The following is a 19,311-nucleotide window of genomic DNA, read 5'->3' as shown; positions in this document are numbered from 1 at the left end:
AGAAAGCCGACTAGATGTTAGGTGCTTGCTAGAAACTTTTTCCTAGATGTAAAATTTACTGATGAATTTTAATAAGTCATTTAAAAGCAAAAATTGGCATAAACTTCTTGGAGAAAAGATCTTTCCGCTTACCTGTTTGAATTGGACGTTAACTTTCCTATAAACAGGTATTCTGTGGAGGACACAAAATTTCTCACGGGCAGAGATCAAATGGCCATCCCAGGTGGATAGCACGCTTCGTGCGCATCACTTTCAGTGAAGTGTTACTAAAATATTAGGCATGGAATCGGAACCTAGTGTTTTATGCCACGTGGCCCCAGGATGGTTGATTTCACAGCACGGCTAAGAGAATGCCAGCGTTCTGGGTTTTTAGGAAATATAAGCTTGCCACGTGCATACAAGTGAAGAGAAGAGGTGGGAAGCCAAAAGGCTGTTTTGTTTTAGGACAAATGACTGTGGACAAGAGAACACGGGGCTCCGCTGGCACCGAGATGGCCAGTCGCGCACCCTGTCACCCTCTGCAGAACAACAACACGCCACTTCTTGACCGTGTCGCATCCGAAGCAGAGATTTACTAATTACTCTTCCAACGCCACGTATATGTCCGAAGAGTTGACGTTTCATTTTAAAGGGTAACAGCTACCTCACAGGGAGTGAGCTAGATGTATTTTGACACTTTTTCTGAAGTACAGTATACCACTGCAAAATGGTATCCAATTTGGAGACTGAAAATGGAGGAAAACTCTTTAGGAAAAAATTAAAATCCATCAAGCTTAAAAGTCTAAAATGAGTTCTACTTTCTAATAGTAGTATATATACAGTACATCGACACGAGGGCACCGGGTACCGATTTGGACTACGGAGTCCCCCAACAGCACGCAAACACAAATGCGGTCCAGCTGTCGGTCAGGGGTACACGCACGGCCGGAGGCCTCTTTTTCTCTTTAAGGGAAGTAATCCTTTGAAATAAAGTTAGTATGACTGTTGCTGACACATTAATAACAGTACGTCTAGCTTCGTGTACTAACCTGGACTTCTGACCAAGGTTAGCCCAGCAAAGGAAGTCACCAAATAAGCCCAAATCTATTCTGAGTCTTAGCTAGGTTGGTACCCTTCATCCTCCTCCTTTGGCGTTTGAAGACAACAGACTGAGCTGGCAGATACTATTCACGGACCCTTGGGGTTGTTTCTATCAGTTCAACCTGTTTTACTGAATTCTTGGTAACAGGGACAGGATTTGCAGAGAGGGCAGGGTTGCTGGAAGGTCTGTCCTGGACGTTTCCTGCCAGGCCAACAGAGGAGCTGCTGTCTGAATAGTCCCAACGCGACTTGTGCCATCCCTTTTCAAAATGGTTCCTCTTCTGTTCTGGCTTCCTTGGTCCTTCTTCTTCGTGAAGTGAGAATGTCCTCTAGACTCCTACTATAGGATTAGCTATGTTTGTAGCTGTGCTCCCTGAAGGCCTGGGTGGATGGTTTGCCAAGAGTGTAGAGGAAACGACTCTAGTGATCGAGGGCTTCGGAGGAGGAGAGACGGCTGCGTGGGGGGCAGTCGGAGGAGTGCTCTCACTCGGGGCACCCTGTGCGTCCTCACTGGGGCTCACCTGCTGCAAGGACACTTCAGTAACTTGTACACTGGTCACAGACGCTGCCATCACCGCCAGTGCAGGGCTGTTCCTACCCTGACAGGCGCCAGTGACGGCAGCCACGCTGTTTTCGCTGGCTGCAGATGAGTCGAGACCGCTGTCATTCAAAGCTGTCAGGCCGACGCCTTCCGCAGAGCGTGTCTTCTTCTTCTGCAGCACATGATTAGGGAGTAGCTGATGAAGTTCCTTTTTCCTCAGATGCATTGCATCGATTTTCATATCCATCTCGAACATCTTACTGTTTATCGCTTGCCTATAAACTGTATCCGTGAAAGACTGGATATCATAGGTGAGATCAATACTGAGCACTTCAGAATTTTCTGGCTTTTTTAACACTAACCCAATCACCCACATTGTACAAAATTCTTCCTTGTCAGGATTTTCTTTGGGTGCTGGAAACGACTGAGGATTCACATGTGCCAGTGTGATAAATTCATTCTTCTCCAAACTTCCAACCAGGATTCGGATTTTTGATTCCACCAAGCCCACCCATTCTAGGTGTTGTTTTTCTGTTGGTGCGCTTGCTAGAAGTACAATATAATGCTTGTACTTCTGAAAGAAGCTTGGAGCCTCAAAAAGTTTGGACCACTCTGCCTTACTCAGCAAAATCTCGTGTGTGATCGCAAGCCCCTGTTTGAACTCCTCGATCATGACCATCCTTGTGGAAACTGACACATTGTACGTGGAGTTCTGCTGCGGGTACGCTGGTGTAATTATAGGCATAAGATGGTACCTATCACTGGGATTTACTCTTGGGTCCCACACGGGCAAATTAAGATTTCGTTCTTCGGGCTCTTTCAGTAGCACTGGGTTTGGCCACTCCCATTCGGAAAACACCAAGAAAAACTTACGCACGAGAGTTGATGCTACTGCATTTGGGTAGAGCTGGCACGTTCTTGCCACTAGCATGGCCCAGGAAACACCGCCGAGGAAGCCCAGTATATTGGAATAGATGTTGTGACACTTAGCCCACAGTTTGATAGCTCTGAGAGTTAACCTGAAGTTGTCAATGTTTGGTACCAGGTGTAGTATTTCGTCCGTTACCCGGCACCCATTAAGGCTTCTTATGCATCTAATATCTAAATTTTTAAGCAGACTGTCATCTCTTAGGTCCAAATCTTCTGGAATAGTCTGCAGTGCTAATCTTGCAAATAAAATATCAATCTCTATCCCATCAAAACAGAGTCTGATAACTGGTACAAATGCCTCCTCAACAGCCCTTAAATCCTTTACTTCTTCGTGTAGTTTCAGTTTATCATAGAAGGAGGTGAAAAAGTCACTTCGGTCAACATGTCGCGGTGCGACGCACAGCGCATCGATGTCGGCACCTTTCGTGTGCACTCCTAGTCGGTAAGACCCGAACGTGAAGATTTTGCCTCCGACATTTTCAATTATAGCTGGTGGAAGACTTTTGCTTTCGCTGATTTCTCGTATCCATTCCTTTACCAGATTATTTAATTTTTCCAAAATTAAAATCCTGCGCTGCAGTTCCTCTTCCTCTTCCAAAACCCCGAAGGGCTTCAGGGTTTCAATTAATTTCTGAGTAAGTATGCAGTCTGTCTCCTTGGGGGCAGCTAAACTGATGGGGGAGGAGATGCCATAGAGCCTGGGGGACGGCGGAGTCTGTTGTGATCCGGGGGTTGTCACCGGAAACGGCATCATCTCTAGCGCTGGCCCAGCCACGCCACATTCCCCCCCACCGCGACCTCCTTGGCCGCTGCCCGGGTCATGATCCGCTGAGGCAGGAGGGGCGGGGCTCCTTCCAGGTCTGTCCCACTCCCGCCCGTTCAAGCGTCTCTCCGCTGTCCCCTGGGCCCCAACATGGCGCCCAGGCACTCGACGCAGTGTTCTAGAACTGCCACGCACACCATGCATGCAAAGGCGCATGCGTGCCGTGCAGAGCCTCACGGGAGTTGTAGTTTCCAGGGGTCTGCCACGGGCTTAGAGTTTCAGGCTTCAGGCTTGGGGTGGTGGGCTTTGGTTTTTGGCTTTTTTACTGTTTTCTGCATTTACCTTGACCTACTATCTGTTTCTTTGCTCACAATTTCTTCGTACACCTCAGACCTACTTCCGCTCCAGGGGCATCTTCAGTTGGCCTTCCACCTAAGGCCCATCCTTTAGAAACGCCTTTACAGCGAGGGTCTGCAGGTGACAAGCAGCCCCCGCCAAGGCCTCTGTGGCTGGTGCCTGGATGAAAGTTTGGCCAGGCTGGCACCTCCAGCTGGGCAGTTTTGTTCTCTTCTTGCTCCGAAGGTCTCAGCTGCTGTCTGCTGGTTTCTACATTCCTGTTGCTAAGTCTGCAATCAGGCTAACCTGCTGCTCACCTGTCTTTTATTTTTGGCGGCTGTAAAAACCTCTGTCCTCAGTGTCCTGTGTCAATGTTAAAAATAAAATAGCCAGTTATTTTGCCCACAAAAATGACTTTATTCAGGTTGGCAGAGGAAATACAATTCCGGACGTCTAAGTTATAGCAAACCACAGGCAAGTCTGGAGAACAAAGGAGGGGAAATCTAAGAGAGAAGAGGGGGTTGGGAGGGACTGTTATAAACAAAGTATCCATTGGAGGAAGCTGGGAGTGGCAGTTGGAAGTGTAGTGACTTCCCATTGGCTGACTCATGGCGGTTTCTCATTGGCTGGGTCTGTTGCTAGGCAAGGGGAAAACCCTCCTTTGTCCTGCTGTGGAGGAGTAAGCTTCCTGCCGCCTGATGTGCAAAGGCAGCTTCCTCCAACAGGAGGAAAATACACAAAATGTGGTGAGTGGTAGTGTGGGAGAGCTCCCCTAGGACTTCCCAACTCCATTTTGAGTGTGGTTTCCTTTATTTATTTTCACACCTGCAATACCACCACTAGGTGGCGGGGGTAAATTCCTTTATCTTACTCAGGATATCCTGAGTTTCGTGCTTTTCATTTCGGGACGTCCGTAACATTTTCAGGCGCGTCCTTGGAATATGTCTCCCCACCGTTCCCTTGATTCTCTTCAGGCAGACGTGACAGGCCTCCTCATTCTGTTCCCCATGTCTCTCCGCCCACGTTTCCTTCAGGGCGATGGCAGACCTGCCTCTCGGTTCTCTCATTCTCTCTTCAGTTGTATTTAGTCGCTGCCGGAGCTTTCACTGAAATATCCATTTAAATGCTTATATTTCTATTACTAGAAGCATTATCTTGTTCTTTTCCAAGCTTTCCCTGCCTTTTTAGATGACATTCTTTCTCACCTGCTTTTCTCCCTCCCTCTTATTTCTTTAAACATTTTAAACACGTTTAGTCACTCAATATTACATAATGGTGCCCGTTCCTAACGTTCTTGAGAATCTGGTTCACTCTGATTCGCTGTTTTCTACGGACTCATTAGAGTGGCATCATTTCGTGGTCTTGTGATTTTGGACTAGGAGCTCGTCTCTGGCAAGCTTGGGGTGCCTGCGTGAAGGTGTGTCCTTCCAAAGAGGAGGCGCTTTGCTGCTCTCAGATGTCCTTAGACACTCCCAAATTAGGTACACTGCAGTTCAACTTCTCACCCGGGGGCTGCCCAGGCCACAGAAGTAGTCCGGTTCTAAACCCCAAACCCGCGTGGGAGGGAGAGTGGGTTTCAACTCCAGGGAAGAGCCTTTAGCTTGCCCACCCCGAGTCCAGGTCCGGCAAGATGAGGCTTCGTCATCTCCTTTGACCAGGTAGCAGATTCTTCTCACTCCATCCTCACGGTCAGTGTGCCACCCTCAAGGGTCCCAGCTATATTTGGGGGTCTCGGTTCCAACTCCCTACCCCTTTCGGTCCAAGGCTCTGTGTCTCCTTCTTACCCAGCTATCAGCGCTAACCAAGCTGCACCGTTACAAAGAGCAGAGAGTGTGTCCAGCCATGACCTCCCCCTGTGTCTCCCTCCGGAGGCTCGTCATGTGCCACCATGGCCAGAATTCTCCCGGGGGCGCTGGTGCTGCCAGCCGGGCTCCGCGCAGGCACCACCCACCTCGGGAGAACAGGCTGTTAAGCCTCCTCCTGACTCTGCATGTCTATGTGAAACCAAAGGCTATGAATTTTATTTTTTTAATCTAAGCAGTGAACCGAGGGATAAAACTGGCTGTGAGCAACTAACCATTCAACTTTATGTCCTTGTTGAATTAAAAATTCTTAAATGGCTTTTAGGTTCAATTCCTCTGATAGTTTTTAGACTGGTGAAAAAGGTGGGGGTGGTTTTGCTTCTCCCCAAACCGCATGAAGCAGACACTCCACACAGCGGCCCATCATTGGGTCGCGGTGAAAAGGAGTCTTACTCAAGTCTCAGGAGGGAGCTGCTCCTAAATAAAAGGGGGAAACTACTCAGGTCGCCTCCCCCGACCTGACATAAGCCATTAAAATTCAGATTCATAGCGAGGAAAAAAAATGTCAAAACAAATTGACCACAGCCAGGCTGGGGGGACGGGAGAACAGGATTCGAGGTGCACCATTAGCAACGGAGGCCGAACATCCCTATCAGTCACCAGGGGTCAGGCCCCATCTGCCCGTCTGTGGATGACAAAGTAGAAAGACAAACACACACCCAAAGTTGGGTGCTCAGAGATGACACCTTTGCCACCGCCAGCCACTCAGCTGGGCTTAGAAGAGAGGGGAGGCCAGCAAGTCACACTGTCAGGCGCCAGAGCATTCCTGGTCGCTGAAGCCACAACTTGCAGAAGTGGACAACCACGCCATCGGCTTGCCACCCCTCTCCCTGTCCCGGATCCACCGCAAAGAAAACAGACTCCAGCTCCGGAGTCCCGGATGCACAGGGAAGCCAAGAGGAGCCTACTCTTCCACGAGACATCAGCCCTTCACCGGACTTTCAATGAGCACCTACTGTATGCCAGACGCCACACAGACATTTGAAGGGCAGTGAGTCCCAGCCTTCGGTGGCTGATGCAGAGGTGTCCCTGTAACTGTGTGACCTGCAGAGAGAGCCTCAAGCTGCACTGTCTTTCGAAACACTGTCAGCTGGCCTTTCTCCAAAGAGGACGCCCAAAGCGAAGCAGGCCCTGCCTCCCAGGAGCCCACTGACACAACCCCGCTGAGGGCCAAGAAGGCCACACAGAAAGGCATCCACAGGTGCAAAAAGGAAGCTCCACATGTCACCCTTCTCGGGACACTGGGCTTTCTCAGACCCTCAGAGCGTGCCACAGGAGGGGCAGTGTGCCTGATGGTCCCAGGGCACATGACCACTGGCCCCAAAGGGGAGACACTAGGTGTGGCTGAAACTGAGCTCATCCAAACTGAGTCCAGGCCGCTGGGTCCAAGCCCGTGGTTCCCAGTCCAGGGCGAGGTCACGCCCAGGACTCTGCCCTCAGAAACAGTTGGCTGCCACGACTGGTAGGGGTGCACAGGTATCTAGGGGTAGAGGCAGAAGGGGGCGCTGCTAAATATCCTTTGCCCCGCAGCAAAGAACTACTGGTCCAAATGGGCCAAGGCTGAGTAATGCAGCCTCAACTCACTCTTCCATCCCGGAAACACAGTGCACCCTTCTCCCGCCCTCCCCCCCACTGCTGACGAAAACCACATGGCCTGGCGGGCCCCCTCCCTGCAGGAGCTTCCCGCCTTTATCTCAGCGACAAGATCCAGAGCCCTCTCTGCGCGGCACTGGCCGAGTACCCGCCTCCTGGGAAAAGGCAGTCAGAGCCACATTGCAGCCCCACCTCCCCCGGCCTCGGCTCTCCCAGAGCTGATGCACAATATTTTGATCCTCTGGAAATCAGGGGAAGTAGCAGCTGTGAAAAGGTAGTATTTATGGAAAACAAACACCAAAGTGCCTGAGCGCACAACAGTGGCCCAAATGGTGAAGGGGGATGGGCTGGATCCCGCTGGCAGTGCCCTTGGAAGCATCTGGCACACCCACTTTCCCACTTGAGTCTCCCGGGGAATCCCAGGCCATCTGCAGGAGACCCTGCTGCTGCGGGGGCTCCCGGCGCCCACACCCAGCTGCTCCTCAGATACACGCTGTGAGCTTTGGCTAAAGGCCACCTCTGAAACCGGCGCAGCCAGCGAGCCCCACACACTAACAAGCAGAGAGTCCTCTGCTGTGGGACAATGACTGGAATAGTGAAAACTCCCGAGCCAGTGTTCAGGAAGGCTGGCATTAATTCACATACACACTCGTGCGTGCACACACACAGACAAGGCACACACACGCAGTCCTTCTCCTTGACACTGTTTGCTCACTAGGGAGCAGGTGTTAGAAGGAGGGACCGAAGGCCCCTCCCGGGGCACATGGATGAGCCAAGACCCTTTCTCATCACACTTCACACACAGCCACCAACCCGGGCTGGCGCCCTCTTCACTCTTCACCTCCACAGTGATTTTGAGTCTCTCCGTGGCCCCCACTGTCAGCAAGGATGGCACGGGGGACCCTGGGCTGTGTATCCGCCCCTGAGCGGGTCTCAGGCAGAGGGTACAGAGGCAGAGTCGGCTCCCTCGGGGCGGGGCTTCTGTGAGATGGTAAGGAGGTGTCAGCAGTGGCGTCAAGGGCCGCACGACAGCCACCTACAAATCCACAGACACTGCAGCACAGCCCCTGCTGCTCGGAGGGCTGTTCGGAGTGTGTACGGGCCGTGTGCCCATGTGTGAGTGCGTACGCACCTCCCTGCGCCACAGACCCACGCGTCACAGGAACAACCAAGCGAAGGTGCTAACTCAGAGGTCTGGGACCCCCGCCAGGCTTCGGAGCAGGGCTCTGTGCCCTGGGCGTCCGATCCACGCGGCCTTGGCCGGCACAAGGCTAGCCCGTCCATGCCTCTGATGACAGGAGCAAGCGCGCCCTCCCTGGAACACCGTCTCAATCACCACGCCGTCCTCACTGTCACCAGCAAAGCGGTTGGCAAGGCCGGGAGGCACAGACGGCCCCAGCCTACACCCCGCGTGGCAGGCCACGAAGGAAGGCCACCTCCCTGGGGTCCGGGAGGCCTGCTCCGGGCAGGTAACCCTACCCGCTGTCTGCCAGAGAAGTGTGTCAGTGAGGCCAGGCTTGCTCAATGGACTCTTTATTTAAAAGGTTTCGCAAAACCACCACCAAGTTGAATAGGCTGTGAGCAACAGGCCTTCTCTGGCCTCAACTGCTGTAAAAGGAACGGGAACAAAAGGGGTCGGTGAGCAGAGAACCACGTCCCACACCCCACAGGTGGTGTCTGGCCCCCAGGGTCCCGGTCCAGGAATCGGCCACGCGGCACGGAGCAGGCTTTCCTAGGCCCCACCCAGGGGCCCAGGGCCCAGTGACCTTCAGGACAGGCAGGGCTGGCCCTGGCCCACATGCTCTTTGCAGCAGAGAAAACACGGGGCAGGACAAAGGCCCCACACGGAACGCCGGCCCCTCACCCACACCCCACAGCTGGCCTCCCGGGACATCGACCAGGATGAGGGGTCGGGACGAAACGCCAAACCCATGACGCCAGGGCCTGTGGGGTGCGGGAATCGGGGGGCTGGTCTGAAGGACTTAAAACAACAACAACATCCTCCACTTCGGCTTGCTTTTTATCACCCATGTGTCAGAACCAAAGCACGTCAGTGAGAAAACCCTGCTCCCTGCCAGAGGCCCCACCCCACCCTGGGCCGGGCACCCACAGCCTGCGAGACCCCGAGTACCCTGCTCACCGGTGCGGCAAGTGTTAGCAGTAACACCGCAGCACCCGGGGACCTCCTGAGCGCCGCGCTGGTGCTGTGCTGAGCACTGTGCGTACACTGCTGCACGAGCCCCACTCCCAGGTCAGGGAACTGGGCCGGGCCCGAAGAGGCAAAGCAATCTGCCTAAGGTGACAGTGGGCTGCCACAGCCATGGCACCGCTGTCTCTGTGTGATGCGGCAGTCCCGTCCAGGCCCGAGGGAGACCAGCCCCTGGGAGTCCCACCCGCCCCCCACACCACCGTCTCCAGACCCCAGAGGGGCCAGGTGGGCTCCGCGCTCGCCCCAGAGGCAAAGCTAGAGGAAAGGCAATCACAAGACCTCAGGGACACGCACAGCTCATCTGCAAAAGCTCAAAGGCCCCTTTCCACCCTGGAGAATCATAAAACCAAGTGATGGGTCTCCTGAGACCATTCAGCGTCCCTCCGCTCTGGGCCACATAAGAAGAGGCCACTTGCTCACGCAAAGCCGCCTTTTCTAGGGGACACTAAGAAAAAGTCAAACATGAGCTGAGATATAGCTGAGAGTCTTCTGACATTTGAAAAGTTATTTTTGTTTCATTCACCTGTTTAGATAATCAGCTCTTTCCACCAACTGAATAACAGCCAGACCCAGAGCAGTGGCTGTGGGCCCCGCTTCCCCGCCCCAGGGCCGGGCCCAGAGCTGCTGCTGCTGCCTGCACACCTCACATGGACAATGGCTGGGCCTCCCCCCAGCACGGTCCCCACTGCCCGGCACCGTGCACACCCAAACACACCCCGCCTGGAGACCCGGCTTCTTCACCTTCTCACTGGGTCGCTCCTAAGAGTCACCCAGGGCCTCGGGCACAGGACTTTCTGTAGTGTGCCTGCACCACGCTGGCTACGGAGTCTCTGCAGCCCATGGCGGGGACAACATCCCTCCTCAGGAGGAGGAGTCTGCCTGCAGTACGCTCGGTGTGCAGCCACCAAGCATGCCAGGCTCCCGAAGGCCACCGCGAAAGTGGGGAGTGTTGGGATGATGCCCTCAAACACGCGACAGAGGCCCCATCCGCGCTGAGCAGACACACCTCCACCCCCCACCAGCCACGCCTTTGCCTCTCTGCCCTCCTCTGACCAGCCACTGCACCCCGAGTCTCCTGCCCACCTGCTGTCATGGTGTCCACGTCCTTGGCTGCCAGCTCTTCCACGTCTGACCTCTTTCTCAGCTCAAACCTCCGGGACAAGCCTTCTCGGGGTTTCCATAATTCCTGAATCAAGAGGGGCTTCTCGTTGTCCCCGAACACCCGAAAGCATTCAGCCTGCCACTGCCGCCCAGAGTCGCCGGACCGGCCCACCACGTCACACAGCACGTACTGGCTGGAGCAGGCGGGGCTCAGGGCGTAGCGCTCCAGGGCCTCTTTCACCAGCTCCTGGGCGCTGGATGTGCCGGTGGCCAGAACACTCTTGTAGTGGGTGCCCGTGCAGACACTGTCCCCAAACACCTTCAAGATCCCGGGGGCTGAGAGCTGGGTGGAGAGCTCCACGGGGTCATCACTGGCACCCAAGCTGGTGAAGGTGGTGTCCAGGTCGCGGTACTTGGAGCTCAGCGTCCGGGACAGAACGCTGGACAGCAGCTGGCCCTGCCGCTTCAGCTTGCTCTTGGTGGGTGGAGACATGATGAAGTGGGCGCCATAGAACATGGTGGGCTCGTCTTCATGAGCAAGGGTGATGGGCTCAGCCAGCGGCGGGGAAGCAGCCACGTCCTGGGGGAGAGACAAGGCAGGTCAGTGCTGAGCCAGGAGCTACAAAAGCAAAGGAGGCACACAGGTACTGTAACCAACTTCACGGCCACCCGGGCCTGGTGCCCCAACAGAGCAGACCTCTGCTACCCTCAGCCAAGTCACCCAGGTGGGGACCGCAGGGCACAGTGCAGGTGTGAAGAGGCTCAAGTGCCCTTCAGGCCAAGCACCTATAGAAAGCCGATGAAGTCACCAAAAGGAGGGTGCACTCCACTGTCCGGTTCCAACGCCCTTCTGCCAAGTGCTAGGCTCATGCACACCGTGGGGCATGGCCAGCAAGCAGCAGTGCCATGGCCGTGGCCGTGGGCTGTACTTGCAGAGTCCTGGCAGGGCGGCCCACCTCCCTGAGGCAACCGGCCACCTACCACATCCCACCCAAGGAGAAGTCGTAAACAATGGAGCCTGCAAAACGCCTGATCTCTCTACATCCCACCTCTCCCCCACCGCAGCCTGCCACAGCCTGTAACAGCAGACTCATCACAAACACGAGTGGGACGAGTAAAGCAGGCGATGGCCAGTCCTGACTTGGAGGCACCACGTCCCTGGGACAGCAGCCCTAGAATGTCCACACGGCCACAGTGGACGCACAGGGCCCTTCCAGACCTGGGGAAGGTGTGACTGGAATGTGCTCATTCCCCCCACCCGTCCCTCTGGTGTCCGGGCCCATCCGGGCCCCACATGCCGTCTTGGTGGGGAAGTGCGGAAACAGCTCCTGGGCACTTTGGTGAGTCATCCGGCCATCATTCCAGCGCACTTAGTGCTCCTCGGGCCTTGATTCTGCAGAGGCAGCTTATCAGGCTCCCCGGAGCTCTGTGGGAGCAGGAGGCGTGGCAAAGGGAGCCGCCTCTGCTCTACACCAGGTCTGCGGAGGACTAAGCACCCCCACATCTGTGCTCTGCCGTCCCCAGTGACAAGAGCAGACAGACCAAAGAAGAAAAGCCCATTCTCTAGAAGCCTCTGGAAACAGTCCCCAGGTCCCAGTGAGGACCTGGCAGCGTTGGGCACCTGCCACTCTGACCAGTGTCAGCACCCGCAGTCCCAGCTCACTTATGGCTCCACCGGCTGGAAAAGGCTTTCGGGGGTGGAGTGGGGATGCTCCCCGGTCCGACAGCCTGCTGCTCACACTTGACCATGGCAGCGCTTTCATTGTAAACCACCTTCTGAGGACGTGACCCTGCCGGAAAGCAGTCACGTGTCCTAAGCAGAACGAGCACGGGAGGCTCTCTCTGACCTCAAATGAGGCTGTAAAGGAATGCGTATGTCAAAGGCTTGGTTTCTCCTCCCCCTTGTCAAATCCTAGGGAGGCCAGAGCGAACCATGGCCTCACCTCCTGTGCCTGTCAAAGGCTTCGATTTCGTTTCCAACAAAGCGTTTCCGTGAGCACGCATGTGACAAGTGCACAGCTTCACATGCCACATTGGCAGCTCCAGATCTGCCTTCTGAAAGGCGTGAGCCAGCCTCCGACGCTGCCAGCACACGCGCCCCTGACACCCCTCACTCAGAGGACCTGCCCCCCCAAACACTTGCCTTACCGGGCCCCTCCTCCAGGCAGAGCCCCAGGGTCCTGACCCACACCTGAGGCAGCAGCTCATGACTCAAGATAAATTTCATTTCAAAATAGTGTCTGAATATAAATTTAAATATGATGCTGAGAACTGCAGAAACCATCACGGAAAAGCTGTGAGCAGACACATGAGCTTAAAAGGCCCAGATACAATGGGGAAGTGAATTGCTATTTTGCACCAAGGTGGATCTAGGTTCTGTAAGATCTAAAACTAAAAAATTTCTGCTTTAATAGAAAAGAAATCAAACATTACAGATGCATGACTGCTCATCCACTCCCAGGGCCTAGGAAGCGAGCGCCCCTCCCTCCTTCCGGCAGTCCCTAGTGCTGGATTCTGAGGCAAAGTCAGCCGTACCAGGAAGAGAGGGCAGAAAATGCCGGGAGGAGGTGATCCGAACCTCTTCGCTAACTCCTGCTTAAGCCCCAAGAAGCCGCAGTAAACACAGAAACACAGACCCTGATCTGCTTTATCAGGAAGCTTATTCTCCTCATGCTCATTCTCTGTGGCCATTTTCCGAGAATAACCGCAGACGGTCACTTGTCCACTCATCACCTTCCTTCGAGATCACCCAACGCAGATACGGCCTGTCTGTCAGCATGGGGCAGACTCGTTTTTTAGGAAGGGCAAGAGTGGAGGAACACCCTACAGAGTGGGGCACACCCAAGGAACCCGAGCTGGTCTGGGGAGACGTGGCCTGCCTTTTCCTTTTCTGCTCAGTTCCCCCCTCTTTCGCATTAACACGAGCACACAGGCCCGAGGGCGTAGGACGCTGGCTGCTGCCTCTCTTAGAGACTGTGTTTGGTCTCATTCTCAGGGAAGAGTCCAAGTTCTGATGAAAACAAGGTCAAGTCACACCAGCGGGTGCAGAGAGCGAGGTCAGAGCAAGACTGACGAAACGGGTGGAGGACGTGGCCGGTCCAGCACCGCAGTGTGGAATCCATTAGTTTCCACCAGGGCAGGAAAGGAAGAGGGTAGATTTGCAGGCTCTGCTTTATCTCCACTGTCCATAAATCCTGCCTTGACAGCTCCAGCCCATGTGATGCTTTTCAATACAAAATAATTTAATCAGATTTAATCTGACATGCTAGCCTCTGGAGACGGGACTGATGTTTTTCTGCCAATGGGAGTAAGGACTGGCTCCTCTCTGGAATGCACAAGAGGTGGCCTGTGCTAACCGGAGACACCTGTAATCACCGGGGACTTGGAAAATTCTTTTCGGCAATTCAGATTAACCAAACACTTGACAGGGTGCTGGGGCCTGAGCCGGCGGGTCTGCAGCTCTGCCGGGCCCCACCAAGGATGGGAAATAAGCCGGTTCCTTCCACGGGGCCCTAGGAGCTCCAGCCCAGCATCTGTTTGCTTAGATGTAGAATTTGTGGAGGGGCTGGAAATGGTACAGAAATAGCTGGGAAACAGTGCTTTCAGCTGGCACACGAGTGGGGAATGCACTGCTGTGTGAACAGGAAAACCAGGATGGGCTGAGGGAGGGAGAAATGGGGGGATGTCACGCAGACCCTGGAGAGAGGGTGTGGACTCCTGCTCCCTTCTCCCCTCGGCGCCCGCGCTGCCAAACTCCTCTCCAAGGGGCCGCCGGAGACTTAAGGCCCGGGGGTCCTCTACATTGGAGGGCCAAGGTCCAGGAGGCAGTGGCCACAGCAGACCCCCGTAACCCTAAGACTGGGCAGCCCTCACTCAAGTGGCCAGCCTTCAGGTCCCGACCCCAAATGCCGCACTGGGCCCCAAGAGCCGGCCTGTTTCCATGGCAACAGGACAAGCCTTGCCTCGGAGGCCCGGGAGATGCCCCGTGACGGCCCTGCTGCCCGAGCTCCCGTCCCGCGGCCTCCCCGCTCGCTCGGCCTCCGTGCCCCAGAGCTCCGGCTGCCGCGAAGCACTCCACGTCCATCGACTCTCCTCGCGCACCCAGCACTCACCTCCAGCCCAGCCCGCCGCCGCAGCAATCCCGCGTGGCTCCCACACCCGCCGTTGCCCTGAGCCCCTTCAGTGACCCGCGAGGCGCCTCCTGCCGGCAGCTCAACGGACGGGCGGGGCGGAGCCTCAAAGAGGTGGGCCCTGAGGAGGGGCTTCTTTGGGGCGGGGCCTCAAGGGGAAGGGCCGACATCAAGAAGGGTAGGGCAGGGTGCTGGCTCTTTCTACCCGCCACCCAATAGACAGGGTAGAGCCCTCACGGAGGGGCGGGGGGGGGCGGGGCGGGCCTCAAGGGAAACGGTGGAGCCGGTGAAGATTGGGCTGGGCACCGGCTCCACTTGCTAGCCAATTAATTGTGTGGGCGTGGCCTCGAAAGTAGGGGCGGGGTTACTGGACAGGGGAGGGGCTAGTTTTAGAGGGGCGGGACTGTGTAGGGCTCCCCCCAGCTTCAGTTCAAGGGAGGGGCTTCGGCAGGAGGGGCTGGACCAGAGCTAGCTCAGGTGTCAAGTGCTAGCCTGGGCTCTGGGAGGACAAGCGGGCTGGCTGTGTTTTATCCCCTATTAGGCGTGCATTGGACAGGGTCAAGAAAAGAAGGGAGCAGGCTAAGGCAAGTGCTTACCAGAAGCAGGCAGCCCAATATATAAACATCTGAGGCCCGAGAAGGGGAGGAGGGTGGCTGGTTGTGTCTCCCCTACAACCTGTGTGCCACCCGGCAGCCAGAGTGTTAAGTGACAGATCAGATCATGGCACCCTTCTGCTGAAAACAATGCAAAACTGGGCTGGGCCAGGTCAGCACCGGGGCTCTGGCCCAGCCACCCTCCTTTGGTGACCATGTTTCAGAAGAAGCTGGTGTCCTTAGAGCTCACTCTGGCACTGGCCCTCTGGCTGGGGTTTCACCTTGGAGAAAGACTTCTCACAGAGTGGCCCCTTTGTCCCACTGTGCTCACCGTCCAGATCGGGGGGGCATCATGTGGCCTCGGATATTAAGATGCAGAATTCTGACCCTTCGGGTTGGAAGCTATGGTAGTATAAACCCCGTATTTGGTAAGGGAAAGTGGGAAGAGCAAAAAGGCATTTTTTGATCACCTACTGTATGCCAGACCCTATGCTAGGGGCTTCCCCTAGGTCATCCCATTGACATATAGCTCGCATCAGCCCTGTGAGGTGGATGGTTACTCCCCCTTTACAGCTGACGAAATACGGCTGTAGCCAGAGAGAGAGCCGAGAATTGAGCCTGGGACTGTGTGGTTAAATAATTCCCATTACAGGCCTCCCCACATGCACACAGGAACCTTTATGGGGCTCCCCATAACCATACACAACCTCCCCTCACCCAGACCCTGAAGAGGCAAATATTGGGGGGAGGGGGGGAGAGCCTGGGCTTAGGTCTGTGTTTTCCTTGTGAGGTACAATATTTCTCGCCCTGATTCAGGCTCACAGCTCTCCCTCCTCACACCCTCCTTAAGCAAGGGTTGGCAAACTCTGACCTGTGGACCAAACCTGAGCTGCTGTTTTTATAAATAAAGTTTTATTGGAGCACAGCTACATGCATTTGTCTCCACGTCACCTACAACTGTTTTCATGCAACAGACTTGCCAGCCACACAGGTTAATTTACTACCTGCCCCTTTACAGAAAGCGTTTGCTTCCCCCCCACCCTCCCTGCCACCCCAACCTTTAGGATCTAGTCATGCCAGCTCTCTGGTGTTGCCCCACGGCTCCACTCCTCTGCATCTTTGCTTGGGCCATTCCCTCGGCCTTGAAACTCCTTTCCCAGCTGCGTCAGTCGGCTCAAGCTGCCATAACAAAATACCACACACCAGGTGGCTTTAACAGCGGGACTGGACTGCAGAGTCTCGGAGGCTAGAAGTTGAAGATCAAGGTGCCAGCAGGGTCAGTTTCTCTCCTTGGCTTGTAGACAGCTGTCTTTTCCCTGTGTCCTCACACCATCGTCCCTCCGTGTCCTAATCTCTTCTTCTTACAAGGACACTGATTATGTTGGATCAGCACCCGCCCTAATGACCTCAGTCTAACGTAATCCTTCTTTAAAGGCCCCGTCTCCAGACGCTATCTCATCCTGAGTTATTGGGGGTTAGGACCTCTACGTGAGGATTTTGGGTGAACGCAGTTCAGCCCATCACACCAACTTCACCACCTGGCCAATTTCTACTCATTAAGACTCAGATGAAGTGCTACTTATATGGTGGCCGGCCTCCAAGATAGTGCCCAGGATTCATGCCTTCTGGTTTCCACACCCCTGTGGGGTCCCTTGCCTTGTTCAATGGGGCCGAACAGTGTAGCCAATAAGATGCTGTCAAACTGGCAGTGTGACTTCTGGAGCTAAATTATAAAATATGTGGCTTCCACCCTTGCTCTCTCTTGGATCACTCACTCTGGGGGAAGCCACCCACCCTAGAGAGAAAGGAAGGCCTCCCGCCAACAGCCAGCACCAGCTCACCACCCCTGTGGGCGAGCCATCTCGGACGCAGGTCCTCCAGCCCCAGGAGACTTCATAGGATGCAGCCCTGACCACCATCCCGACCACATCTAGTGAGGGGCCTTGTGCCAGAACCACCCAGCAACGCGGCCCCCAAATCCCACCCCTCAGAAACTGTGCAAGAAGGTAAGTGTTCATTGTTGACTTAAGCCGCTCCAGTTTAAAGTGGTTTGTTCTGCAGCGATCGGCAACAAACATGCCTGACCCAGGAAGGTCTCCCCGACCCCTGACTGGGCTCCACGCCCCTCCTCTGGGCTGCCACAGCCTGTTATTTTTAATCTCTTCACTGAACCAAGTCCACATTACATCAAACTGTGTTGCTTAAATACAAATTAGATGCCATCATTCCTTGCCTCTAATCCTGTATTATTACCCGTGGAATAAAGTGGAGCTTGCAAACCTCGCCCCCACCCTGGCCAGGCCTCCCCCTGACTGCTCCAACTGCTCTTTGCCCGGAGCTGCAGCCCCAAACTCTGCTTTCAAACGCTAAGACCATCCCCTCCTCTGAAGCACCTCTCCTGGCTGCCTGCTCTCCCTAAAACACACCACCCTGTGGTGTTTGCCTCAACACCCAGCTAGCTGCACTGCTGTCTTCTGCCCGCCGTCTGGACGGCCACCCCGGTGGCCGCGCTGTACCTCATTACCTCTTTGTTACCGTTTGCGCACTTAACACCCACTAGGATTTGTGCCCCATAAAGTAGGTGCTCAGTAAGTATTTGTTAAAGGAATGAATAGACTTCCACCCCTCTCCCCTCCTCCCTCTCCCCCAGCTGGAAGCTGCTCATGGGCAAGAGATGATTTTTATTCATTTTTGTATCCAGCCCTGGGCCCTTGGGCAGATGAGCAAAACACATTTTTGAATTCCAGGGTTGAAAGCTTTGGACATTCACTGGACAAAAATGAAGTGTTGAGTTGCCCTCAGTGGCCACTAGAGGACGGTAGAGTCCTGGGATTCTTTCCTGGGAAAGGCCCAAATGAGCCCAAAGGAAAAAGCCTATGGTTTAGGTCAAAGTTTAAGTTCCCAGGGATGTCGGGTCCAGGGACAGGGAGACGGGGCTTTGGGGACCAGAAGAGAGGCAGGGTAGGGCGCCGCAGGCACAGAGACAGCTGTAGGCCCCAGCCTTCCTTTCAGAGACTGTTTCGTCCACATCACTAGAGGGGCCGGCAAAACAAGTGATTTTACCCTCGGATTCCATCCCCAGCCCCGAGACCTATAAATAGCAGTGCTCTGGGTCCCTGCTGTTCCCTGTTGGCTCATCAGCCGACAACAGACAACAGCGATCGCTATTTTTCTTCCCACACCGTAGCCTGAGTAACTTCCAGTCAACAACTTAGTACCTCCGGCCGGTCATGGGTGGGGTACCAGCAAAAGACCAGCCAGACGACAGGGTGGTGACGCTGCGTATGAGTCACTGTGAGGTTCACGTGTATATTCTGCTGCAGACAGCCAGCAGGCGGTGCGCTCTAGGGGCCTGGAGCTCGGGAGAGACCTCTAACAGGAAGATACGGATTCCGAGTCCCTGGCGCACAGCTAGGGAACGGAGCCGGGGTAGTGGCCGTGTTAACTGAAACAAACAAACCAACAAAGGTTTTAGTACCATTCCAATAGGTCGTGTCAAATTGCTTCACTCTTCAGTGTTTGATCTGTTCTCAAGAAACTTGAACTACATTCACATAACTGTTAAAAATTCTAGGCTTCCAGGAGGCGGGGTTGGGGAGAGGCGCAGGAGGGGCGCTGGGGGGCTAGCAGGTGATGGAAGGAGACTTGGCTTGGGGTGGCAAACACACGATGCCGCAGACAGTTGATGTGTATGGAATTGAGCACCTGCAACCTGTATAATTTTGTTAACCAGTGTCACCGCAATACATTGAATAGAAAGGAGAAAAATTTAGGCTGGGTGGGACTTAAGAAATCACCCACCACAGTGGTCATTAGACCCTTTGCGTGGAGATTCTATTGCTCGCGGGACTGGGAACGTGTTGAAAAGTTGTATTCCAACCCTTGCAGGAGCTGGGATCAACGCCACTAGCCCAGAACGCGAGCGTGCGCGACAGCCACGACATAAGCCCGCACACACGGGCACGCGTGCCCGAGGATGACTCGCTGCCGAAGAGCCAGATGTGCTGGGCTGGGTCTCCCGTGTCCGCGAACACCTTTCGTCTGTGTGTTTCCTTGATGTGTGGCCTGTGAGCCTTTGTTAGGGGATACCACCCAGCGGATGATGTCTAGGCATGGGACAAATAATTAAGAGTGAGAAAACACAATGTACTAACTGTTTTTTAAACTGAGAAT

At 54.7% G+C, this 19,311-nt stretch overlaps 2 protein-coding genes across 4 annotated transcripts in view; both read right to left on the bottom strand.

The window, feature by feature from the left end:
- Positions 1 to 14,621, bottom strand: part of RADIL (Rap associating with DIL domain) — a 45,311-nt gene extending 30,690 nt beyond the window's left edge. For all 3 annotated transcript variants that reach the window (XM_053927218.1, XM_053927219.1, XM_053927220.1), the window contains exons 1-2: positions 14,528 to 14,621; positions 10,398 to 10,995 (exon numbers count right to left, since the gene is read on the bottom strand). In XM_053927218.1, the coding sequence (XP_053783193.1) occupies positions 10,398 to 10,932 (535 nt within the window). In that variant the 5' untranslated portion in view covers positions 10,933 to 10,995; positions 14,528 to 14,621. The remainder of the gene's footprint in view (positions 1 to 10,397; positions 10,996 to 14,527) is intronic.
- On the bottom strand, positions 1,410 to 3,305 carry PAPOLB (poly(A) polymerase beta). Its single transcript, XM_024577012.2, has one exon. The coding sequence runs from the start codon at positions 3,303 to 3,305 to the stop codon at positions 1,410 to 1,412; it is 1,896 nt and encodes a 631-aa protein (XP_024432780.2).
- Positions 14,622 to 19,311: the final 4,690 nt, after the last annotated feature.

This window comes from Desmodus rotundus, chromosome 6, assembly GCF_022682495.2.
Source record: "Desmodus rotundus isolate HL8 chromosome 6, HLdesRot8A.1, whole genome shotgun sequence".
Taxonomy (NCBI): domain Eukaryota; kingdom Metazoa; phylum Chordata; class Mammalia; order Chiroptera; family Phyllostomidae; genus Desmodus; species Desmodus rotundus.
Note: the sequence above shows the minus strand (reverse complement) of the source record. Positions and strands in the feature narration are given on the sequence as shown.

What these genes read in the sequence shown, in the direction of transcription:
- PAPOLB (XM_024577012.2), bottom strand. Translation starts at nt 3,305, where the DNA reads ATGATGCCGTTTCCGGTGACAACCCCCGGATCACAACAGACTCCGCCG.